This window comes from Ictalurus furcatus, chromosome 17 (genome assembly GCF_023375685.1).
Source record: "Ictalurus furcatus strain D&B chromosome 17, Billie_1.0, whole genome shotgun sequence".
Taxonomy (NCBI): domain Eukaryota; kingdom Metazoa; phylum Chordata; class Actinopteri; order Siluriformes; family Ictaluridae; genus Ictalurus; species Ictalurus furcatus.
In genome coordinates, this window is record NC_071271.1 from 8,995,679 (window position 1) to 9,019,030 (window position 23,352).

Genomic DNA, 23,352 nt, shown 5'->3' on the forward strand with positions numbered 1-23,352 from the left:
CATTTAAGCTGCAAATATACCTCACTTTCACCACAGGTATGTGCGTGTGTGCAGCTGCTACACGAGCGCCACTGTTCACATACGCACTTGAAGGATTAAACGCAACATCCTCTAAATGGCACGTCAGAGCCAAAACATCCCTGTCCATCTGGTTTCCAAGTCGAACTGTACTGCTTAGAGATTTCACACAGCAACAATATACATTCTGGCAAGACCGGTTTCCCTTTAAAACATTCTGCTGTTGCTGTGATTGCGTCTCAAATCAGAAACCCTCATCGTATGTTCAAAAAGTATTTGCTAATCTCGTAAATCTAGAATCAGTAGGTTAAAACAGTATCTAGAATAGTGCATACGTATGTGATTTCAGACACGCTAAGTTTGTTTATTCAGTTGTGAACACATTATGTTGACGTTTGTATTGCACCATTCAGTCGTGCATGACATGCGGCAGCCATCTTGCGTATGCGTATGTATAGTTAAGAGCAAGTATAAAGCCTTTACACACTCATTCAAACCTTGGGGCAATTTAGTTCAGCTAATCCACCTAATGTCATGCTTTTGGGGAGGTGGGAGGAAACCAGAGATCCCAGAGGAAACCCTCAAAGACACTGGGCACACTTGAATGCCTAATTCAAGGGATCTCATTCCGTAATACTGTTCTCAAGCCCGCGACCCCTTTAACTGGAACATTCCCTCCATAATCCAACTATTCCAATATTATGCTCATGATTTAAATGTGTACAATAATATTTTGAATATTTATTAGTGCCACAAAGCTAGTTATTCCTGCTCATGAACTTTCCACTGACAGAACACATTTTGATTAAAATGATCATTAGGTCCAAGCTGACAGGTATATGTATAGGTCAACTTGTTTTTGGAATATTATTGGTTGGATTAAACGCATTTTTATTCAAGTTACCAGTCAAACATGCGCATGCATATATTATATATATATATATATATATATATATATATATATATATATATATATATATATATATATAAAATAAAATAAAACCCACAATAAAAACTCAACTTATAAATAGCTCTAATTGACAGGGATAGTAAAGAATAAATGTGAAACATCAAAAGCTAAGACTACAAAGAAAACATTTTTAATATAGTTAAGAGATAGTGGATCTTTGTATGTAATTATGCAGCTGCGATTTTCCCTCTGCGTCTTCTGCTTGATCCTGTATCTAAAGTGCCCTCCACTAATATTGGCACCCTTGTTATATATGAGCAAAGAAGGCTGTGATAAATTGTCTTTATTGTTTAACCTTTCGATCTTTTGTTTTTAAAAAAAAAAAAAAAAAAAAAAAAAAAAAAAAAAAATCACAAAAATATTCTGCTCTCATGGATATCAACCAATTGCAAACAAAACACAGGTTTATCCAAAAAAAAAAAATGTCTTTGTTGAATATTGGTGTGCAACAATTATTGGCATCATTTTAGTCAATACTTTGTGCTACCTCCGTTTGCCAAGATAACAGCTCTGAGTATTCTCCTATAATGCCTGATGAGGTTGGAGAATACATGGCAAGGGATCTGAGACCATTCCTCCATACAGAATCTCTCCAGATCCTTTCAAGGTCAATTTCAATTTCAAGGTCAACTCTGGTGGTCTCTCCTCTTCAGTTCACCCCACAGTCACAGTCTCACACTCACAGTCAGGGGACTGGGATGGCCATGGCAGGACCTTGATTTTGTGGTCAGTAAACCATTTTTGTGTTGATTTTGATGTATGTTTTGGATCATTGTCCTGCTGGAGGATCCAACCACGGCCTATTTTAAGCTTTCTGGCAGAGGCAGGTTTTCATTTAATATCTGTTGATATTTGATAGAGTCCATGATGTCATTTATCCTAACAAAATGTCCAGGTCCTCTGGCAGAAAAACAGCCCCAAAACATTAAAGAGCCACCACCATATTTAACTGTGGCCATGAGGTACTTTTCCATATGGCTACCTCTCTGTGCACCAAAACCACCTCTGGTGTTTATTGCCAAAAAGGTCTATTTTGGTTTCATCTGAACATAGAACCCGATCCCATTTGAAGTTCCAATAGTGTCTGGCAAACTGAAGATGCTTGAGTTTGTTTTTGAATGAGTGTAGAGGCTTTTTTCTTGAAACCCTTTGAAACAACTTGTGGTGATGTAGGTGACTTCGGATTGTAGTTTTGGAGACTTTCTGACCCCAAGATGGAACTAACATCTGCAATTCTCCAACTCGAACCATCCTCTTCACAGTGTGTTGAGACAATATAGACACACGTCCAATTCCAGGTTGATTCATAACATTTCCATTTGGAACTTCTTAATTATTGCCCTGATGGTGGAAATGGGCATTTTCAATGCTTGTGCTTCTTATAGACACTTCCCAGTTTGTGAAGCTCAACAACGTTTTGCCGCACATCACAGCTATATTCTTTGGTCTTACCCATTGTTATGAATGACTAAAGGAATTTAGCCTGTTCGTTACCTCATATTTATACCCCTGTGAAACAGGAAGTCATGGTTGAACAAATTCCTGTTCCTAGTCACCCAGGTGTATGTATAAAAAAAAAAAAAAAAAAAAAAAAAAAAAAAAAAGTTAATATCAACGGGAATATGCTTCAAATATATTTCTCAATAATTGTTGCACACCTATATTTAACAAAGTTTTTTTATAAACCTGTGTTGTGTTTGAAATTGTTTGATATCCGGGAGAGCAGAGTATTTTTGTGAATTTTTTTATCAAAAGATCAAAAAGTTAAACAATAAACACAATTTTTCACAGCCTTCTTTGCTCATATTTACCACGGATGCCAATATTAGTGGAGGGCACTGTATGTGCGTTCCCTTTAAACCTGGTAATGGTAAAACGGTTTCCGCTCCAATAAGAGCCAACGTAAAGAGCTTGGAGGACGAACCGAGCCGGAGAAAGAAAGAACAACGAGATAGTGGAAGAGAAAAAGAGTGCAACACATTGCTCACACATGACCATGTGTGATTTAAAATACACTCTTCCACAGGGAGACAAAACTGATGAGACTGAGCTGCTATAAAAAGACATGTCCATGAACAGTCATGCCTTTGTCTTTAGGGAATATTTTTATCTTAGATTTGCATGAACCGTGCGCAGATATTATAATGTTTTTTTTATCCCAGCCAGCTCTCTCAGTTCATTTGGTTGCTCACTTGTTATTTGGATTATATAGGGAAAGTCATCTATTAAATTAAAAGTGGACAGCTGTCCTAATGCCGTAGTGCTAATACTGTGCACTGCAAAATGCTACCGTTAGTTATCCTCCTCCTCCTCAGGACTATGGCTCAGGACTTTGGCCTGAGGAGCCGCACTGCAGAATCATGGAGCAGAGCAGCACTTCAACTCCCAGGTGTCTTTGCAAGTGGCAACTCCTCCCTGAAGCAGGCAATTATATTGGGTGCCAAGGGCGACGGCTACGGGCAAGGCCGGGACTATTAGTCACGCTGTCGCACTCGCTCTCATGAGAACTGCTCCCACGCCCAGAAGCAGCTTCTCCACACACACACACACACACACACACACACACACACACACACACACCCCCCTTAAAAGAAGGACAGGCCACAGAGGCACATCCCCACATCAAAACAACCTTAACTGACCTCACTCGGTGCTTTAAGGCCCATGTTTGAAAATTGAGAAAAACGAGCAGAAGTAGATACTCACACGTCGGTTATCAGCAGGGCTGTGGTAGAACTGCGAGATCACCTGCTTGCTGTTCTCCTTCCCACTAGGCAGGTCGAACTTATCTGAAATGTGGATGAAGGTGGTTCCATAGTCATACGACACATAAACCTGTGGAAAAAAGGTATGAAAACAGCAATTAAATATAGTATATAATGTTACATAAAATGTGTAAAAACAAGAAACGTATTGTGTACATTCTAACAAAACCGAGGTCCCCCCCAATAAGGAAAGGCTGGTTTATTTACAATAATAAACCACATAAGAAAGAAAAAAAAAAACCTTTAGTTTATGTAAATAATTATTATTTTATTGGACAGCAATATACCAAACTCACAGCGATTATCTTCTGCTTGTGCTGTGATATTACTAATATCATGAAAACCACACAAGAGGAATGCTCCTCTCTCATTACAGCAAGCTTATATTCACCCTGCACTTCGTTCCCATTTTCAGTGTCCTGCTTTTGTGTGAAGACAATTAGAAAGTCAAAATCACAGTTCTCAAATTCCCCTTCCCTGCCTTAGTTTTAAAATCAGAATATCTGATTTGGCAAATACAAATATACTAAAAGTTACTTGAGAACTCAACAGAATCTGGTAACTGGAAACTACCTCCTACTCTCCAAACCCCTTGTTATCCTGTTATGTCCAAATGCCCAGCTATGTAAACAAATCCTGGTCAAAGTTTCACCTTTTTAAACTCCAGGGCTTTTGCATGTGTGCCAAGAGGTTCTTTCTGGAAAGTGATGACACACAGTATCAGAGATAAAAACCCCACTTCATCCTCAGGGCTTTGATTCTCCACCAAGTCACGCCATCCGTTAACCCTAGAACTAGGGTTGGTACAGTGTCAGGGCTTCATGGTTAGTTGAACAGTAACTTCACTTTTGACCGGTTGTGCAAAATACAGATTAAAATGCATTTCCATTTTTTTTTCGTTGGGCTCAGCAATACCAACTCTCTCTTTCTCTCATGTGATAAATATTGGGAATTTTATAAATATTTCTTAAGTCCTATTCAGACTGGACTAGTTTAGTAACATAATTATAAACTGGTGTATCTTCAGGATTTTAGTTATGTCCCAATCAGGCCAAGTTTTACAAATGTCTAGAAAGATTATGCTGTGTTTCACCTTCTATTAAATGACCAGCAGAAATAACTCCAGGTAATACACACCGATCAGCCATACTGTTGCCATGAAGCGCTGTACTTGGTCTGCAACAATGTTTAGGTAGGTGGTACGTGTCAAAGTAACATCCACATGCATGCCAGGAAGCAAGGTTTCCCTGCAGAACATGCAGAGCATCACACTTCCTCCGCCAGCTTGCCTTCTTCCCATAGTCCATCCTTGTGCCATCTTTTCCTCTGGTAAGTGACGCACAAATAACCCAGTCATCCACAGGATGTAAAAGAACACATGATTCATCAGAGCAGGCCACTTTCTTCCATTGCTCCATGGTCCAGTTCTGATGCTCATGTGCCCATTGCAGGTGCTTTTGGTGGTGGACAGGGGTTAGCATGGGCACTCTGACTGGTCTGCAGCTACACAGCTCCATACGCAGCCCCATATGTTGCAATCAGAAATGCAGTGTGTTCTGACACCTTCCAATCATAGATATCTAACTTTTTCAGCAATTTGTGCTACAGCTTCTGTTGGATCAGACCAGATGGGCTAGCCTTCACTCCCCACGCACATCAACGAGCCTTAAGTGGCCAGTTCACCGGTTGTCTTTCCTTGGACCACCTTTGGTAGGTACTAACCAATGCATACGGGGAACACCCCACAAGACCTGCCATTTTGGAGATGCTCTGACCCAGTCGTCCGTCTAGCCATCCCAATTTGGCCCTCGTCAAAGTCACTCAGATCCTTACGCTTGCCCATTTTTCCTGCTTCCAACACATCAACCTCGAGAACTGACTGTTCACGTGCTGCCTAACATACCACACCCCTTGACAGGTGCCACTGTAATAAGATAATCAAATGTTATTCACTTCACCTGTCAGTGGTTTTAATGTTATGGCTGATCGGCATAGATCCCATCGAAATGGACATGTATTGGGATCTTTACCAACATCTTGTGGGAAAGCAGGTTTTGAGCTCAAAACAAACGATCATAAGTGATAAGCGCAACCACAAGTCCTACAACAAAACGTTTCAATAAAGGTCAAATATTGTATTTGTAGTAAACGTACTACGAGTACAAGTACGAGTTTTTAAGCATGACAGCCATGCATGCATCCTGAAGACATTCCCATCTCTGTGATTTATACAGAGATCATTCATCCAGTGTGAACTGATCATAATTACTCCACACGTCCTCCAGTAACAGGAGACCGAATGTTGCGTACAAAGACAAATGGTACAAAAAAAACTCCCGATAAACCCTTCTGTTCATTTTCACCACTAGTTTGTGTTTTCTTCATGATAATATGAAACAGTGATATATTTCAACTATGTCACATACTGTGTAAATTTCTAACCCCTTAACCAGAACTTAACACTTCTTCTGCTAACGTTCTGCTCATTGTTTGACAGGCTTTAGGATGACATAATCAAAGCCAGAATCACACGCAGAGGCTGTGAGAAACAGATGGAGCTTTTTAATCGGACAGGCTCCAACGAGGCAGAATATGTTGTCATGAGCACAGGTCTTTACAGCTTAGCAGCACTGTGATTTCCTGATACGTAACCGGGAAACTATTATACAGAATAATGCAGAGTTGCAGCAAACAGACAGGTGAAAAGGAACAAACTGTGAGTACAGAAGAGAGGAGGACATCATGGGGTTAGATTGAAAGTCTGGGTGTGACTGGTTGTGAATTACATTTTAAGCTTTTAGTGCTACAGAAAATGAAGGGGCTTCAGCAGTATAGGAAGCACAAAACTAGTGCTTTCCTAGGACATCCAGAATACTTTATGCGTAAATAGTTCACAAGAGCATTACCACAAGAAAGTTGGTATCCATGAAAAGCTCATGAGATATATTGTATAAGCAGTCAGTACAGGACATAAATGTCAAATTTTTTGTGATCGCTGCGGCCAAAAGTGTTTGATTTTCGCTGCTGCTTTTTTTTTCTAAATTTGCGATGCAACATGCAGAGTTTTTGTGCTTTTTTTGCAGAAAACTACTTAAATTGTCGAAATCACAATTGCACGAAATTGCTGTGCACAGTCTTATGCATTGATGAGACCTTTTAGCTGTACTCATGTTCGACGAACGTGAACCGAAGAGAGCTTTGGTTGAATGCGCGTTGTGATGACATCACATGACGTGTCTTGGCCCAAAATCTGCGAAAAATCTGCTGTAATTTTGAATAAATTGCAAGCTCCTCCGAACGTCACAGAGTTTGCTCGATTTTGCCTTTATTTCTGCGATGGCAAAAAATCCTGGACAAAGTGTGTAAGGAGACTTACTAATGTAAACCTCAAACGGGACCGTATAATTGTATCATTTTCAAAAATGAATTACTGCATTTTTATTTGCAGTATACACCGTCAAGTTTAAATAGCTTATTTCCCGTCTTTCAATGACAGTGATTTTATGAAAATTTTGTGAAATCAAGTCGTTTCATATTAATGAACAGAATCCAAAAGAAATAAATTAAAAACAAATAAGACTAGCCACTCAATTACGTTAAAAGAAATGACGCTGGAGTGGCTCAGCTGCATTACTGGAGGATTTAGCGCACACACACACACACACACACACACACACACACACACACACAGAGCACTTCATTCACATTAATGCAGACAGATCTCAAACCACCTGAAAATGCTTACATCCCTATGCTGTGCATGCATACAAACGGAAGAAGCTTTGGCCCGTGTCATTTCCATCAGGCGTTTATTTAAAAACGCATAAATGCAATCTGAAAGTTGTACAAAAGTCAAATGAATGTTTAACATCGCTATCAAACTGGACAGCAGGCACAACGACTACAGTACAACACCGTCCACCATCTTGTTTGTTTGGAGCTGAATGGGTCACACGACTGCATCTCATGACTGAAAAAACAGACAATTTGAGTTTTCAGTCCACACTACAATGCGAAAAAGGCATTTTCAAATTGATCCCCTTGAAAGAGTGTTTTGAAAAAGCTCCATTTTTCATCGGACAGAAACGCCGTTTCAGTGTGGATGAAAGGCCAAGACCTAGAGAAAACGATGCGTTTTCAAATTTATCCGGATTAATGTGGACGTAGCCTTGACGGTTAAGGCTCTGGGTCGGAATGTCTGGGGTTCAAGCCCCAAGATGCCACTGTTGGGCCCTTGAGCAAGGCCCTTAACCCTCTCTGCTCCAGGAGCGCTGTATCATGGCTGACCCTGCGCTCTGACCCCAGCTTCCTAACATGCTGGGGTATGCAAAGAAAAGAATTTCACTGTGCTATAATGTATATATGACTAATACATTTTATTTTTTTAAAGGACTCATTACTCGTCATTTTGTCACTTTCAGCTCTCTGTGAGCATTGCCTTTTATGGAGCATTGTACACGTCACCGAATGTAAATGCACTTGGTAATTTACAGGTGATTGCAATTTAATCAACACACACATAAGAGTACGAAGAACTCATATGTTAAGTTCAGCCTATGAAGAACTTTTGCACACAATTTTACTAAAAACTGATTGAGGCTCAATGTATTTAATGTTCAACATACTCTGTTACAATCCAATAAGGGTTTGTACCCTTGTGTAAATATGATGCATCTTCTCCTTGAAAGCTGTAAATAACTGCCAACGTTGCATTTTTAAGTAATGAATAAACTGTTAAACAGCAGCATTTGTCACCATGGCTCCTGCTGATTCAAAAGTGGCTTCTCAGCTGCGCCAGACAACCTGGCTTTTTGTCAACATAAAAAAAAGATGCCAAGTAGTGTAGATAAAGTGTGGCTTCTGACAGGACAGGAAAAGACCTGCAAGACCTTTACATCTCATCTGAGATGAATAGTTGAAGCCCCAGTTCACTCACGATTCCAATGTCATGCCATTAATGACTTGAATAAGTCATAAACTGGGTAGTAGACCTGCAGGAGTGAGGGTTTCACTGCACCAAAGAGTACTCAACATGTCAGCTTTGAACACAATCACACACTCACCGAGCTGCTCTTGGGGTCGGTGGCTCCGACGCTGTCTCTTGCCAAAGCTACGATGACGTTACTCTTCTCTCCAGCCCAGTGCACAACCATCTGGTTATGAGAGTCATTCAGGTTGGCCTGTAAATAGGAAAACAACAACTGTCATTACACAAGGCTAAGTGAAAAACATTATTAGAAAAGTGTTTGACTTAATAAGACTGCACATATGGAGAACGTTTAATTAGCGGCACCATCTACTTAATCAGCTGTGGTCAGTAATGGATATGTGCAGCGGTCTGAGTAAACCTGGTGGATGTTGCTATGGCTGGATTCTGGCAAACAGCCAAAAAATCAAATACGAAAAATGAGGTTTGGCCTAAATTAAGGTTTTCAGCCTATAAAACAACAACAACAACAACAGATCTGCCAAAAATACAAAACTTCACCATGTGAAGAGTTTACCATGGCCGTAACTGACAGCATAATGCCATCAAAGATGGGTAATAAAATGTACACAGATCAATGTTTTTATTGTTCTTACTGAAATATCTGGGGAACGCAATACAACAGTTGCTGAAACAACACAATAAAAGCCCGTGTATCAAACATCTGAGGAAAAAAAAAAAAAGGTTGGGGGGGGACAAAAATGCCTAAAAAGGGAAAAAAAGTGCATCTGTAGCTTTGCAGTTTTAGTATTATGTAGTCCACGTATTTTTTTTTTAATTTTGGGATATTGCAGAAAAATCGCCGGATGGAAACACCGGACGCAAATAAAATCTCCAAAAAACTTTGCACTCAATTGAAGTGGATCATTTATTCTTTTTTTTATAAAAAGACCTGCACATAAACTACGATGGAAACACAATTACCAAATAAAATCCTTGTTGCGCATCAAAAAAAGTCATGTGACTTTGCCTCAACAAATCATGTGATTGGATAATTGGCTCAGAAATTTTTTTCTGTCAGAACTGGAGCAAGGTGGGTCTCATAACTGGACTAACCAGCGAACTAATCTCATCGCAAAGCATCTCAAATGATGTTTTTGTCATTCTGAAATGCCTGAACCAAAGTCTGTCATCGAAATGATTTGGCACAGTATAATTACCTCCCAGAACTGTTTCATACGATTCCGTTCCCAAATACCAGCCATCCATCTCCGATCGCAATTTAACATGAGGTTTGTTATAGCGTTTCATCTGTGAATTATTATATTGGGGAAATAAAGAGACACACTGGCTTCCCAGGTTACAACAACTGCCATTTGTATTGATGCTTTCCAGCAGTTTCCCTGGAAGTGACGACTGTGTTCTCTTGAACACATGGGATGGACACGGCGCTTTATTCGCATATGTTCTATGCGATAGTCCAATTTGTGCAGAAGTTAAATTCGCAACTTGGATGGAAACATAGCTTGTGATTTACTGATGTACATGTATACAACCCTCAGTCATGTTAAAGACACGCCTCCAACTTGACTGTTTAGAACCGCAAACATAGTGGCATCCAGTGCTGTACAATAAAGCATTTCAGAAACAAACGAAGCGGAGGGAGAGAGACAGAGAGAGCAAAAAGAGGGCAGTTCATTTCTGACCAGTTTCTTTCAGAAAACAAGTGAATCTAATACGGAAAAAAGTAAATATGTGAACATAAGCCACTGACTAGCTGCCCACAATTTGCAGTCCCCGTAATAATGCTGCGTTTGATTTATATGTTACAACCTTTAGCCCAACACAGCATAAGTACAAGCTGATAAAACAGCACAGGATTTGATTTGTTCAATGCAGCACGTTAACGTTTTTGTAGCAAGCTGATTAAGTAGCTAATGTGACAGACAGCGTTTCCTACTACTATTCCCAGGGGCTTAAAATCTGTAAATAAAAACGAGTAAAGCTGGGAGTTGCTTTTCCAAGATGGAGAAACCTGCTAACTGTGAAGACAATGAACTTGGACACCGAATGGGCTACATTTCTCCTTCAGCTAATGCAATAATTTAGGATGAATTTAATGTTATAATGTAACTATTCTCTAGTTATTCTCAGCATCGTCCATGGAGTAAACGGAGTGCATGGAGTGATATCTTTTGAGGGGGTTTTGGCCACTAGCTTCGGAATCATGAAGGCTACAATCTGATTGTCTCTCTGCAATTCAGTCTGCTGGTTTCCAAAAGGTCAAACAATCATATGGGACTGTGGTTGGTCATCTGCCATGTTGGTTATAGTGCCTTTTTCTGTGAAAGTAGGGAGTTTTCAGGCATGCTTATGGATGAAAACATTACTCATTAATGCATATTAGATTGCAAGACTATTACTTCAACTATTTGGATCAATGATGGCTCAACAAATCATGACGTTATCTGCCATGGCAGTATTTCAGGAGTTTGCAGCAGTCTTTGTCATAACTAGCAAACAGTGATGATCAACACTGCTTTCAAACTAGTCAGCCAGATTTGTATGGAATTAAATTTATGCCCAAATTATTAAATGTAACTTTTCAAGAAGTGAACAAAAATATACAACAAGAAAGAAGAAAAACACTGAAACTGATAACAGTGGTAAAAATGGTCTTCCAATAAATAGTATTCTTTGTTAAACTTCCTTTTCGCTAATCAAGGTTTCTGACTGCACTTTTCCAGAATTTTCATTTACACTTTCGAAATTTTCATTTGCAAGTTTACATTCGCAATTCTGGCACAAATCTCACATGTTTGTAGGGCTTAACAGTGATTTACTCTCATTGACTAGCAAGATTTGGGTTGATGGCTTGAGTGTCCAGCTGAGGAGGAGGAGGCAGATGATGCTCTCAATGGCGCTCCATGCCGATCCTGAGAGCTCATCTCGAAAAAATAGTCAAACCTCAAATTTTAATTATGAACTAATACACTGACGTACGCTGAAGTAAGTAAGTAATTTCCACTACAAAGTACAAACACTTCACAGAGAACCGCATCCAGAGTGACACAAAAGTCTCTACTTCCAAGTCAGGGAGCTATCCATCCAAATCTCACAAGCCAATGAGAGTAAATCGCTGTTAAGCCCCAGCCACATGAAAGATTTGTGCTAGAATGGCGAACATAAACTTGCGGAGCGTAAACGGAAACTCTTGCGGCGCATGCATAAACCACGATGAGCGAAAAGGAAGCTTAGAAAACTGTAAACAAAGAATGCTGTTTATTCAATTTTTGATCTTTCAGAGTGTTTTTCTCCATTCTCTTTAAAGTATATTTCTGTTCCTTTCATGAAAAGTTATGTTTAATATATTTGGCACAAATCTAATTCCCTGGATTTGCTAATTAATATTATCTGGTGGCATGAAATAAGCTATGAAACTCCTAGCTTTTTCTTATGAACTACTCTTGCAGCTACAAATCAGTAAGTTATCGGTGTGTTTATAGTATCTTTCGTCATATCTGGCCAAGGACAATGACATGATGTAAAGTGTAACAGCTAGCTACTGAACTAGCCACTGTGGATTCCAGGAGGCGTGGTTTCATCTACAAGGGTAAACAAGTTATTCCAGTGGGTTTTGAACTGCTAGAGCTCAAATTCTCCCCTAAAGTTAGTTAGAAATTCTGTCAATTTTTCATCTGGTCCTGCACCATGCAGTATAACTAAACTATAACCTAAGTGCACCATTACAAATGCTAAACGGAAAGAAATGCCTCTTCCGGCTGTTCTCCTCAACACCTGCTGTAGCTGCTCCTGTTGCTGCAATGCAGGTGTGCATCTGATATATTAGACCCAAATCCATCCTCTCAGCCAACTGATTTGTGCTGTGTGAAATGTGTAAAATAAGTCTTAGCCTAGACAAAACAGACATGAGCAGGCACAACAAAACCCAAGTGGGAGAGAGGGAGAGAGAGAGAGACAGAGAGAGAGAGAAACATGTCAGCTTTTCAATTTGGAATTCTGAGCTGTGAAGCCCTTCTCATCTTTAATTCAGGACCCTGATGGGGTGTGGGCTTTTCAGATGATGGCTCTTCTGATGCTCTATTAAAGTGAAATATAACAAACCAGCAGCATTTCCCCTTGTGGAGCACAAGCTTCTCTCTATACGTTATATTTCAAATGCAAATGACAAAATAGTGGGTTTTAATGGCGACGCAAAAATAATGTCATTATAGTGGTTTTAAAATATTCAAAACACTCGCATCAAGGAAGCAAATACGCTCGCAGTGTTAGTGTATAAACTGGATAGCAGAGGTTTAAGATTGGGTTGAAATCCAAATTTGCTGACACAGAGTCACATGACCGGGCAGTAAATCCCCACAGCTTTTAAAGCAATGCCTAAACTGTGCTTCTGAACAGCTGTACATTGAGAATGAGGAGCTCACTGAGATGGAACGGTTGTAAAGTTGTGAAGTCTGGCATGTCTCCTTATACAGAACTGAAGTTTGATTCATAAATCCTAACTCCTTTAAATATACTTTATATTTATACGCATCTACCATGGACATATGACGTACACCTATACTGCCTTAGAGCCTTTAGCATAGCTCAACTTGACTCACCATCCCTCAAGATACAAGGAAGACATGTATCGAAGACTTTTCTCTGTACTGGCACTTAGATTTATCGTCTGTCCGAACAGCTCTGTCACTGGCTGTCTGCAGACTAAAACTGAAGACCTACCTCTTCACTTAACACTTTCACGCCTATTATTAGTCCGTTTGTCGAGTTCAAATCAGAGTGAAATTCATACTTTTGGATTATAAGCTACTTGGCTTGTTATGTTTTCTTATTGCACGCAATTAAACGAACAAAAAAGCTATAAAATAAAATCAGTGAAGGGTGTGTAGGGCTCAAAACATACTCACAACACTTCACTCTTTGGTCAGAAATATGATGTTGGAAAAAAATAAACAAACCTTTGTCTAGGGCTGGGCGATTTGACAAAAATATCATACACGATACTTAATGAAATTTCTACAATACACAATGCATAACACAATATATAATTTAGCTAGCAAACTGTCTGCAAAACAGTAGTAAAATAAACAAAAAAAAACATTCAACTGAGTTTGACAATACTTCTCTTTAATGCCTACAAAGAAAGAAGATTAAGTTTAAACAAATTACGTCAAATCAACGGCATCCATTCAGTACCATTTAATTAGTGGTTATTAAAAACGTAAATAAATACAACACCATACCAACGATATCTCAGAAAAGTGTATCGTGTAATCGTTCACCACGATATCGATATTATATCCATATATTGTCCAGCCCGACCTCTGCCAAGGGGTTGTAACAATACACTATACAGGTGTAACGATGCATTTTTTTTCACAATTAGATGCTTCACAATTCAATTCAATGAAGAAAAATTATGACTGAAAAGACTTATTTATTTATTTCTGAATTATAAATAATGCAAAACGTGCATTTTTTTTTTAGTCTGTATAAAGCGAAATAAATTGTGAAGACAGGTTTAATATTGCAAACAAAATGCATTACCGGTTCAATATATAGACTCAAACAAATTAAATAAATACATTTACAAATTTTCCCAAAAACTGATCTAGTAAACAAAGCCTCTAGCCTGGGGAAAATGATTGATTGAAATATAGCAGTGTCTGAGGCATCATATTAACCAGAAATAGAGCTTCAACCATGGCTGGTGGTGTTTGAAAGCTACTGGAGAACTCTTTCAAATGGTTATATCATGGTTTGTGTAAACATATACAGTGGGAGAAAAGGCCTGGGAGAACTGTTTGCTTTTACCCATCATGAGATGTTTCTTCTGTGACACCTTGGTAACGAAAAGCCTTTTTATAGGCCATCAATTTACTAACCCAGCTGATATTAATTTGCACAGATAGGAGGTATAATTAATTACGCATTTCAGCTGGTTCCTTGCCTTACCTTGCCTTGGAGAACTGCTTTTTCATAGCGTGTTCAATACTTTTTTCCTGTGTCATTCCACTGTATTACACATAACTTTATTTATGGACTTTAATGTTGGATTTCTTTATATGTGTGGACTTCTTGAGTTAATACTGATGTCTGGTGAAAATTTCATAGGAACAGCCTCATTGAAAATATATTTACTGAAACAAACGTTGACGCGCTCAATGCTTATTTATATACTGTATGTATAACTTTTAATGCTTGTCAGTTATCTGAGCCTTCAGTCACATCACATCAAGTGCCAATGATTTCCGATAACGGCGAAGGAAAGAATGCGATCATGAGACCATCACGCTCTCTATATATTTTAACTCTGTGGGGTGCACAGATTGGGACCTTAGATGTGCCAACACCGCAACTGCATTTGATGCATGATTAACAGAATGCTGATTTCCACTACGTGAATCGCACATTTCCATGATGCACACGGTCACATTTTTATATCGAGATGCATCATTATACCCGTAGATAATTATATAAGTTAGTACCTTTTGGTAGGTACTAACCACTGCATACCAGGAACACCCCACAAGACCTGATGTTTTGGACATGCTCTGACCCGGTCGTCTAGCAATCACAATTTGGCCCTCGTCAAAGTCGCTCAGATCCTTAGACTTGCCCATTTTTCCTGCTTCCAACACATTAACTTCAAGAACTGACTGTTCACTTGCAGCCTAATATACCCCACCCCTTCACTATCTCCACCAGTGTAATGAGATAATCAATGTTATTCACTTCACCTTTCAGGGGATTTTATGTTATGGCTAATCGGTGTAAGGAAGTAGTTTACATTTTGTGCATGTTTCCAATTTTCTTCTTTTTGCTCATCGGTCCAAATATCCAGTACACATCACATTTCTACAGCTCTGTTCTTAAGCTCAGTTTGCACCTCGTGGTTCAAGTTTTAGCAGGTCTGCAAAAAAAGTCACCCACATCCTAAAATACATGGCATGTTTGGTTGCTCCAGAATGTGACTGCTGCATTCTCAACTGCATAAAAGAACTGCACAGAAGGGCAAACACACCAGGGCTTGATTCAAACTGAGAAAATGCTGCATACTGTACATGAAAGCAGCCTTATACGAGCGCTAAAAGAAGTCGCCGTACCAACTTGCTCCTCCAAAAAGGGCTTTAGCTTCATAGTACTCTTAAACCCTGATCTTTTTGTACTGGTGTGAGGATTTTTTTTTCTTTTTTTCATGGAGACTACAAAGCACTCTGGATAAGGACGTAATGTCAAATGCTGTAAATATTACACATCCATGTAAATCTACAACAGCGGGAGAGAAATAAAAACAGACCTACGTTATCACTTCATCAAATACTTTCTCACAAAGTCTTTTCATTTAATAATTCAATAGGAACTCCCTTTCCTCTTTCATTCTGCAAATGCAAAAGGCTTTTCAAGGCTCACCATTACTCTGCTATTCACACCATTCATACGAGGGCTTTAATTACCATAATTGAACACCAGTTGGCTTTCACTACCGCCTTGTCCCGCCATCTAGAAGCTGGAACATTCTTGCTGCTGAATAAGGGTACTTGTGCTCCAAGATGCGTAAATCACTGCTTTCTTCCTTCGCCATGGCCCACTGACATTCAGGGGAAAAGCTGCTTGTTGGCTTTAGCCGACGTGCTCTCAGACTCAACATTACAGCTCACAAGACAAATATCGTAAAAGTGTGCAACGTTGCAATCATCTCATGACAATATAATCCTGGGAGATGACAGAAAGAGGCTATTATTCTTCTAGACAGTCTGCTGAGCTCTTTTTTTTTTTTTTTTTTAGGCAAATCTACTACTACGCAAGTATAAAAACAGCTATGTGACCTTTGTAACATTGGATATTACGGCTGCAGAAAACAAATATGGAATGCATGCGGATGTTTACAATCTCTCATGCCGTTATATATTACCAAGAGAGCATGTGCGTGTGTGGATCAGGGGGGACAGAATGAGCGCTGCTACAGTCACTGCTGCAAGCATTAAGCCGATGGAGATGACATCATATCTGCAGCACCGATACCGTGGCCAGCAGTTCAATTTGCATGCAATCAACCAAGCACAAAACCAAAAAAGCTTCCACATAAATAAATAAAAGACGTCCATTTAATAGCATTTCGTAGCACTGGTAAAGTTTTAACTGCTGGGACACTGGGGGGCCATTTCAGTTTTATGAGATGTGTTGAAACATCACACAGTGGCTTTATCAGTGTTATGATGGCCAGGTAAGAATGCCCTGTGCTTCAGACCCATGAGACTCATGCTGATTTTGCTCTAGGAGTGACTCACTGATTTTTTTTTTTCCCCTTGAAGGGAAAGCTGGTTGGTCCGACCGTGCGTAAAGCCAGCATACTGTTCAGCCCGGTTTCTTTCGGTAGGAATTCAATAAAAATCTCCTTTTCACCTCCCGCCCACTTTAGATTATAATGCTTTTATCATGGGCTTTCTTCCATTTGCACTCATCCGCTAAGGTAAGCACAAAAACCATAACTCATTCCCCTCTAGAATGTTTATAAAAAAAGACAAAAACAACTCCGATTTGTGGTTAAGATCCTTATCCAGCTCGGTATGGCTCTTGGAAATAAGCAAAGCCTCAAGTGCTTTAATATACAAACAGCATTTATCATAAAGTCATACGAATGCTAAACTAGCTGTTGAAATGTTTCCGAAAAACACAACCAGTCCTTATTCTTCATCGTCGACTGGTTCCCGTCCCAAACCGCTCATTTTGCGGTTTTAAGAAGACGTTGTCACATTAGCATTCATGTCCCTTGCTTTGAATCTATCCTGCTGCCAAAATCAATACTGTTTCCCAATCTAAGAGAGACGCATGGATATTAGGAGCGGAGTTTTTTCCAGAGGAAATTGGGAATCTTCATATACACGAAGGCCTTCCAGGGCTAAAATGTAGCTAAATAGGAAAAAAAAATGGAGAGCAATTAAAGAACAGGATTCAATTTAATCGTGCTGGGAGATTTATGAAATAGGTCTAGCATAAGTGCCTGAATTAAAAGGGTTATTTTTTCCCCTTATTTAGCCCAAACATTTCTCTCAAGAATTTTTGCTTTCAATCAGTTTCCCAGCAAGCAGCTATTCATCAGTGCATCCGCGGAAAGTCTTGATCGAGGTTTTGTTCTGAAAACACTCGAATGAAACAAAGAGATGGGAATTGCTTATGAATGTGTCAAAACAATGCTCAAGTGTTAATGCGTCATCACGGAGGAGCTGAGGAACAGATTCTTCACAAAAGCAAAAGCACTGAAGAAATGAAACCACAGGATGAAGCAGAAAGTTGCTGGTACCGAGTAACACCAAGATCATGTTTTTGGCAAAATCAGATCAGTATATCCGCAGTCAATCTTTTCTGTCTGGTTAACCTCTATTTTTTTTTTTTTTTTACATTTAAAATAGCTGCATCTGTATCTATACAGGAAAGTATAGACTTTTCACCCCGATACATCATGAGGTCCAACTTACTTCAGACCAAATGAAATACAAAGGCAATAGAAATAGAAGTAGACATCCTGAAAATCTTTAATAACTGAGTAATTTGATCACCATGCAGTCCTCTGAGAGCACTTCATAAAGGATTTCCGGTGCATGGCAGTGAGTCTGTCAGCTGTTCTGTGTTTACTGTTGCTAAAAGCTGTTCTTCCTGTTTTACTTAAAACTGGAGGAAACACAGGTCTGAGTATGTGCTCACTGATGAGTCCAGTCCTTCTCTCTCTCTCTCACTCTCTCTCTCTATACATTTTGGTACGCCAATCCTTTGTCCAATTATCAAACTTGGATACATAGATAAAATACAGGGTGTCCCAAAAATCTCCACACTTTTTAGCAAAATGTCTTCCGAAAACTTTCATACTTTGTATATATATTTTTTCAGATAACTTTTAAGAACACCTTTACCAAAAGAAGAACGCATAGAAATCATTCTTATGGCTGGATGGGGAAGCCGTCACAAAGCTGCGATGTGCTTGCCATGTTTCCTGTTAAAGTCCATCACACACACACACACGACACTGTTGCCAAACTTATTAACAAACTCAAAAAGACTGGAAGTGTTGAGGATCAACAGAGAAGTGGACGTCCACGAACATCCACTGTCGAAGGCACAACCGACACAGTGCTGGCATACATAGTCCCCTGTGTGTGGAGACTTTTAGAGCATCCTGTATATAGAGTATTCTGTAGACCAACAGCTCATACATCGCTTGTTGAAGTTTTAAGAACAGCTTTTCAGAAAGTCCCTCTTTTAGTCAGACTGTGTTTACACTGAAATATTTGAGATGTGCTTAGCGATTTCGAGGTCATTCGTCGGTTAGTGCCGTATTTTCGTGATTCCTGAGAGAAGTTAGCATTTCGCACTGACTTCATAGGGGGACATTGCTGGCACGGGAGAAACCTTTTCAACAACCAGTCAGATTTTACTGTTAGCTTCTAAAAATTGAACAGCAGCAGCTTCTTTTCTCAGACAATATTTTCCAGCAAGATTCAACTGCATATTTATGAGAACTCGAAAGTAGAAGTAGTAGAGAATAGAGGTCGACGGATAGTTATCAGTATCGGTGTAATCCACTAACTCGGGCGGTACCTGCCTATAACCGCTTAATCAAACGATAGTTTCTAAAATCGATACAGAATGAAAACACACTCAATGTAAAATATTGCTGAACTTTATTAAACAAACAGTACTGACCGAACCGTGAAAACGTACTGGACTTTTTTTTAAAGAAAAACATAAATATTAATTTATTTTAACTATTAATAAATATTAACAAATAAAATATATACATCCAAACTGATCCAAAAAGTAACACTCCAAATACCACATTAAATAAATAAATAAATAAATATAAATAGAAAAAAATGTCCAAAATGAATTTTATAAAACAAAAAAAAAACTTCAAATAACACAACAAAATTTGTCATTGACCGTTTTTATTTCACCTCTAGAGGCCGCTGCTGCAACAGACGCAACCATGAAAAACTATCGGTGTGGATTTTTGCCAATAACCGATCTATCGGCAAAACCGATCAATCAGTCGACTTGTAGTAGAGACAGTTACGGCAGAGACTCGGCTCAGCTAGTTAGAGATCTACAACATGATAAGGACAACCCCATCAATGGCAGTCTTAGTATTAAAGCTATGAAAGCTGAGCTGCTTCTGTTAGAGCAGAGTTTACATATCAGTAAGTCAGACAGCTGAGCAAACTAAAGGACTAAAGCACTAATAAAATTGGTACCACCTATTTTAGGAGTCTTCCTCCTTCCCACTACATCTATTTATTCCCTTTGCTATATCGTTGATGGGTCATTGATCGTCGATGGATATCAATACTTCATGTTTTTCATGAGGTATCAAAAGACAATCAGAAGACCATACAGAAAGAATTTTAAGAGCCAGAAACTGAGCCACATTATGAGCAGCGGAACTGGTTTGACTGGTTGCTTATTTATTCATCATTGTCAAGTTAAATAGTTTAAGAGGCAAGGAAAATCATCTGTTCCAGCTGACCTAGATTCACTACAACTGTAATGTATGTCACAGAGGGTTAGAGTGGGAGGTGTCAGTATTTTCTGTAAAAAAACATGGGTATTATTCACCAAAGATAAATATACATTTATTTATTATTATTTTTAATGAGTAAAATACAGGCTTTGTTTTTTTTTTTAATGAAACTTACTAAGCTTTCATACCACATGTAGGTCTGTTTTTTATGATCACCAATACCAATTATGTGTTGTGTTAAGACAGTAAGTGCATTTTTTAACGGCTGCTTGGTTTTGACTTGTGGGCTGCGGGTGCTTTTATGGCCGATCATGCGGCATGCGAGGTGTAAAATGCTGGGATCCTCTTCACTGGAGCAATTTGGTCTGACTCTCCTATATGATTTGGAAGAAGATTTCTAAAAAACACATGACTCCGTGCCTTCTCGGCCAAACCAACCTTCCATTAAACCCTTAAACCCTTGTACGAGTTGGTGGGTCCAGACTTGCATTCCTCATCCTTATACTCTATACATTTCTATGGGTTTCACTACAGCTACTGAGTAATTCATAGCAGTTACTGTATGTTTTAAAAACACTTTAAGCTTAATACCTGAATAATAATAATAATAATAAATAAGAAAAATCTTGGTCAGGTTTCTCAGATGCCAATTTACAGTGCCTCCCATAAGTATATACCCCCTTGAATAATTGTACAATCAACATTTTTTATTTGAAAATAATTATGTAAACTATACTGCACCCCCCACCCCACCCCACCCCACCCCCACCCCCCATCACTTCAATATGTTTTTTGTGTATATTTCAGTAAAATTCCAATAAACTCCATTTCACACTACAAAACATAGAAAACTTCAAGGAGGGTGAAGATACAGGAACAACTAAGGTGTGAACTTAACTCTGTTAAGTCATTGTGATGTCCATCCATCCATCCATCCATCTTCTGTACCACTGATCCTACACAGGGTCACGGGGGACCTGGAGCCTATCTCAGGGAACTCAGGACATGAGGCAGGGGACACCCTGGACGGGGGGCCAGCCCATCACAAAGCACAATCGCACGCACATTCACACACACACACAGACACTATGGACGATTTAGAAATGCCAAATCAACCTAACCTCAGGCTTCCGTCATCTGCTACTATTTTGTCGCAATGACGTCTGGGACTTCAAGCGGGTTCGATGCATTCTGCATCTGATGCATCCTCGATATCAAGAACACATCTGGGTAATTTTATGCATCCCCGGCACTTACGTTCTTGAGTATTGGAACTGAACGCTGGCAGCAGATGATAACGTAGAATAAGTCTGCATAAGGACGCATATCGAGAAACGGCCTTGGACTGGGGAAGGAAACCGGAGTACCCGGAGGGACTCCCCGAAGCACGGGGAGAACATGCAAACTCTGCGCACACGGGGCAGAGGCGGGATTCAAATCCCCAATGCCGGAGGAGTGAGGCAAACGTGCTAACCACTAAGCCCCCGTACCCAACTCATTGTGATGTCAAAATGTCAAAACTCTTCCTATGCACTCACCTCATCGGGTTTACAACTCACACTCGACAACAGTAATGTCCGTAAAACTACACCGATGTGTGATAACGGCAAAAACAAATAAAAACACAAGGCTCACTTTCTTCCACAGAATAGCAACAGGTTAATAATAACAACCCATGAGAGATCACTTGCACAACACCCCTTTAATGAATCCCACTAATAGCTTTATTGATATAGTGGTTCACCACTGGGTGCAAAACAACAACAACTCTTGGTGCATCTATCTGACCTTAAAATCTAAATACATATAGTCTGATTCACGATATATAATATATATATTTCAAAATAAATAAATAAATAGGATTTCACTTTGATCTGCTTGATCAGGTACATTTTAATTGCTTTGTTTTGTTTGTTTTATCTAACAATGCAGGTCAGAGATGTGGTTTGCTTTGTTTTCCCTTATCTGATCTAAATTAGATAATCTCTGGATTATATTATATTATAATCAAGCCAGATTAGATCCGCAGAATAAATAGATTATGACTGACACAAACAGAAACACAAACAGGTCCCAGTAGACCTGTGCTGTGCTGGAGAAAGGTGAACTCAGGTTGGAAATGTTGAAAGATTTCGGGAGAACACACTGATTGAAGGTTGATAATTGACGCAGAGCGTTTAAACCTGTCGTTCTTCCCCGGGTTGGAGCACGGATTAAAAGGCAAACTTGTCTTACCCGTCCGTAAACCTTTGGCACGGCGGTGTCGGTGCTGCTGCTCCTCCGAGCGCGGTGTCGGTGCTGCTCCGCGCTTCTCTCCAGGACCTGATCAAACGCACTGACCGAAGAAAAGCCTCTGTTCTGCGGCAACATGAACCTGTGATCCCGGTGAAGCCAGAGTGTGGAGCAAAGCGAACCGGGAACCAGCCATAACAGCACATACACCGCGCAACGACCCACAACGAGCATCTTACCCCTCTGCCTGGCCGCCATGTTTGTTTGTGTGTGCGCTCGAGCGACTGCGTGCGTGCGTGTATGTGTGTGTGTATGTGTGTGCGTGCGTGTGTATGTGTGTGTGTATGTGTGTGCGTGCGTGTGTATGTGCGTGCGTGCGCGCGATTTTGTGTGTGTGTGTGTGTGTGTGTGTGTGAAAGAGCGCCTCGAGCGGCAGGACCGCACTAATAACCGTGTGGGGACATTTTGTCTTTACGCTACACCATACAGACAGACAGACAGACACATGGACAGATATGCACCCTGTTGAGAAAAACAAACAAACAAACAAACAATAGAAACCATCACAGATATCCTAATGGTTTCCACTACAAACACCATTACAAACCATCAGCTGTTAACCACTAAAACCATTACCAAATGTCAAAGGTGTTCTATTGGTGCTTAATGGTATTCACCAGACATAAACATGCCACCGGAGAAGCAAAACAAATGACTAGCAGAAACCCATAGGGACCATTATAGTTTCCATTAAAACCATTACAATTTCTATGAGGGTTTCTATTGGGGTTTTGTTTTGTTTTTATTCAGCAGGGCTAAATCTAACCCCAACTTTAACCTCGGTAAACAAAATGAAAGAAACCTTTTGGCTCTTTTAGGGTTTTTTGTTTAAAATAAAATGACC

At 39.6% G+C, this 23,352-nt stretch overlaps 1 protein-coding gene across 2 annotated transcripts in view; it reads right to left on the reverse strand.

Annotated features, from left to right (window-relative positions):
- Window positions 1-22,818, reverse strand: part of sorl1 (sortilin-related receptor, L(DLR class) A repeats containing) — a 92,621-nt gene extending 69,803 nt beyond the window's left edge. For both annotated transcript variants that reach the window (XM_053646351.1, XM_053646350.1), the window contains exons 1-3: window positions 22,452-22,818; window positions 8,817-8,933; window positions 3,695-3,823 (exon numbers count right to left, since the gene is read on the reverse strand). In XM_053646351.1, coding sequence (XP_053502326.1) covers window positions 3,695-3,823; window positions 8,817-8,933; window positions 22,452-22,706 — 501 coding nt within the window. In that variant the 5' untranslated portion in view covers window positions 22,707-22,818. The remainder of the gene's footprint in view (window positions 1-3,694; window positions 3,824-8,816; window positions 8,934-22,451) is intronic.
- Window positions 22,819-23,352: the final 534 nt, after the last annotated feature.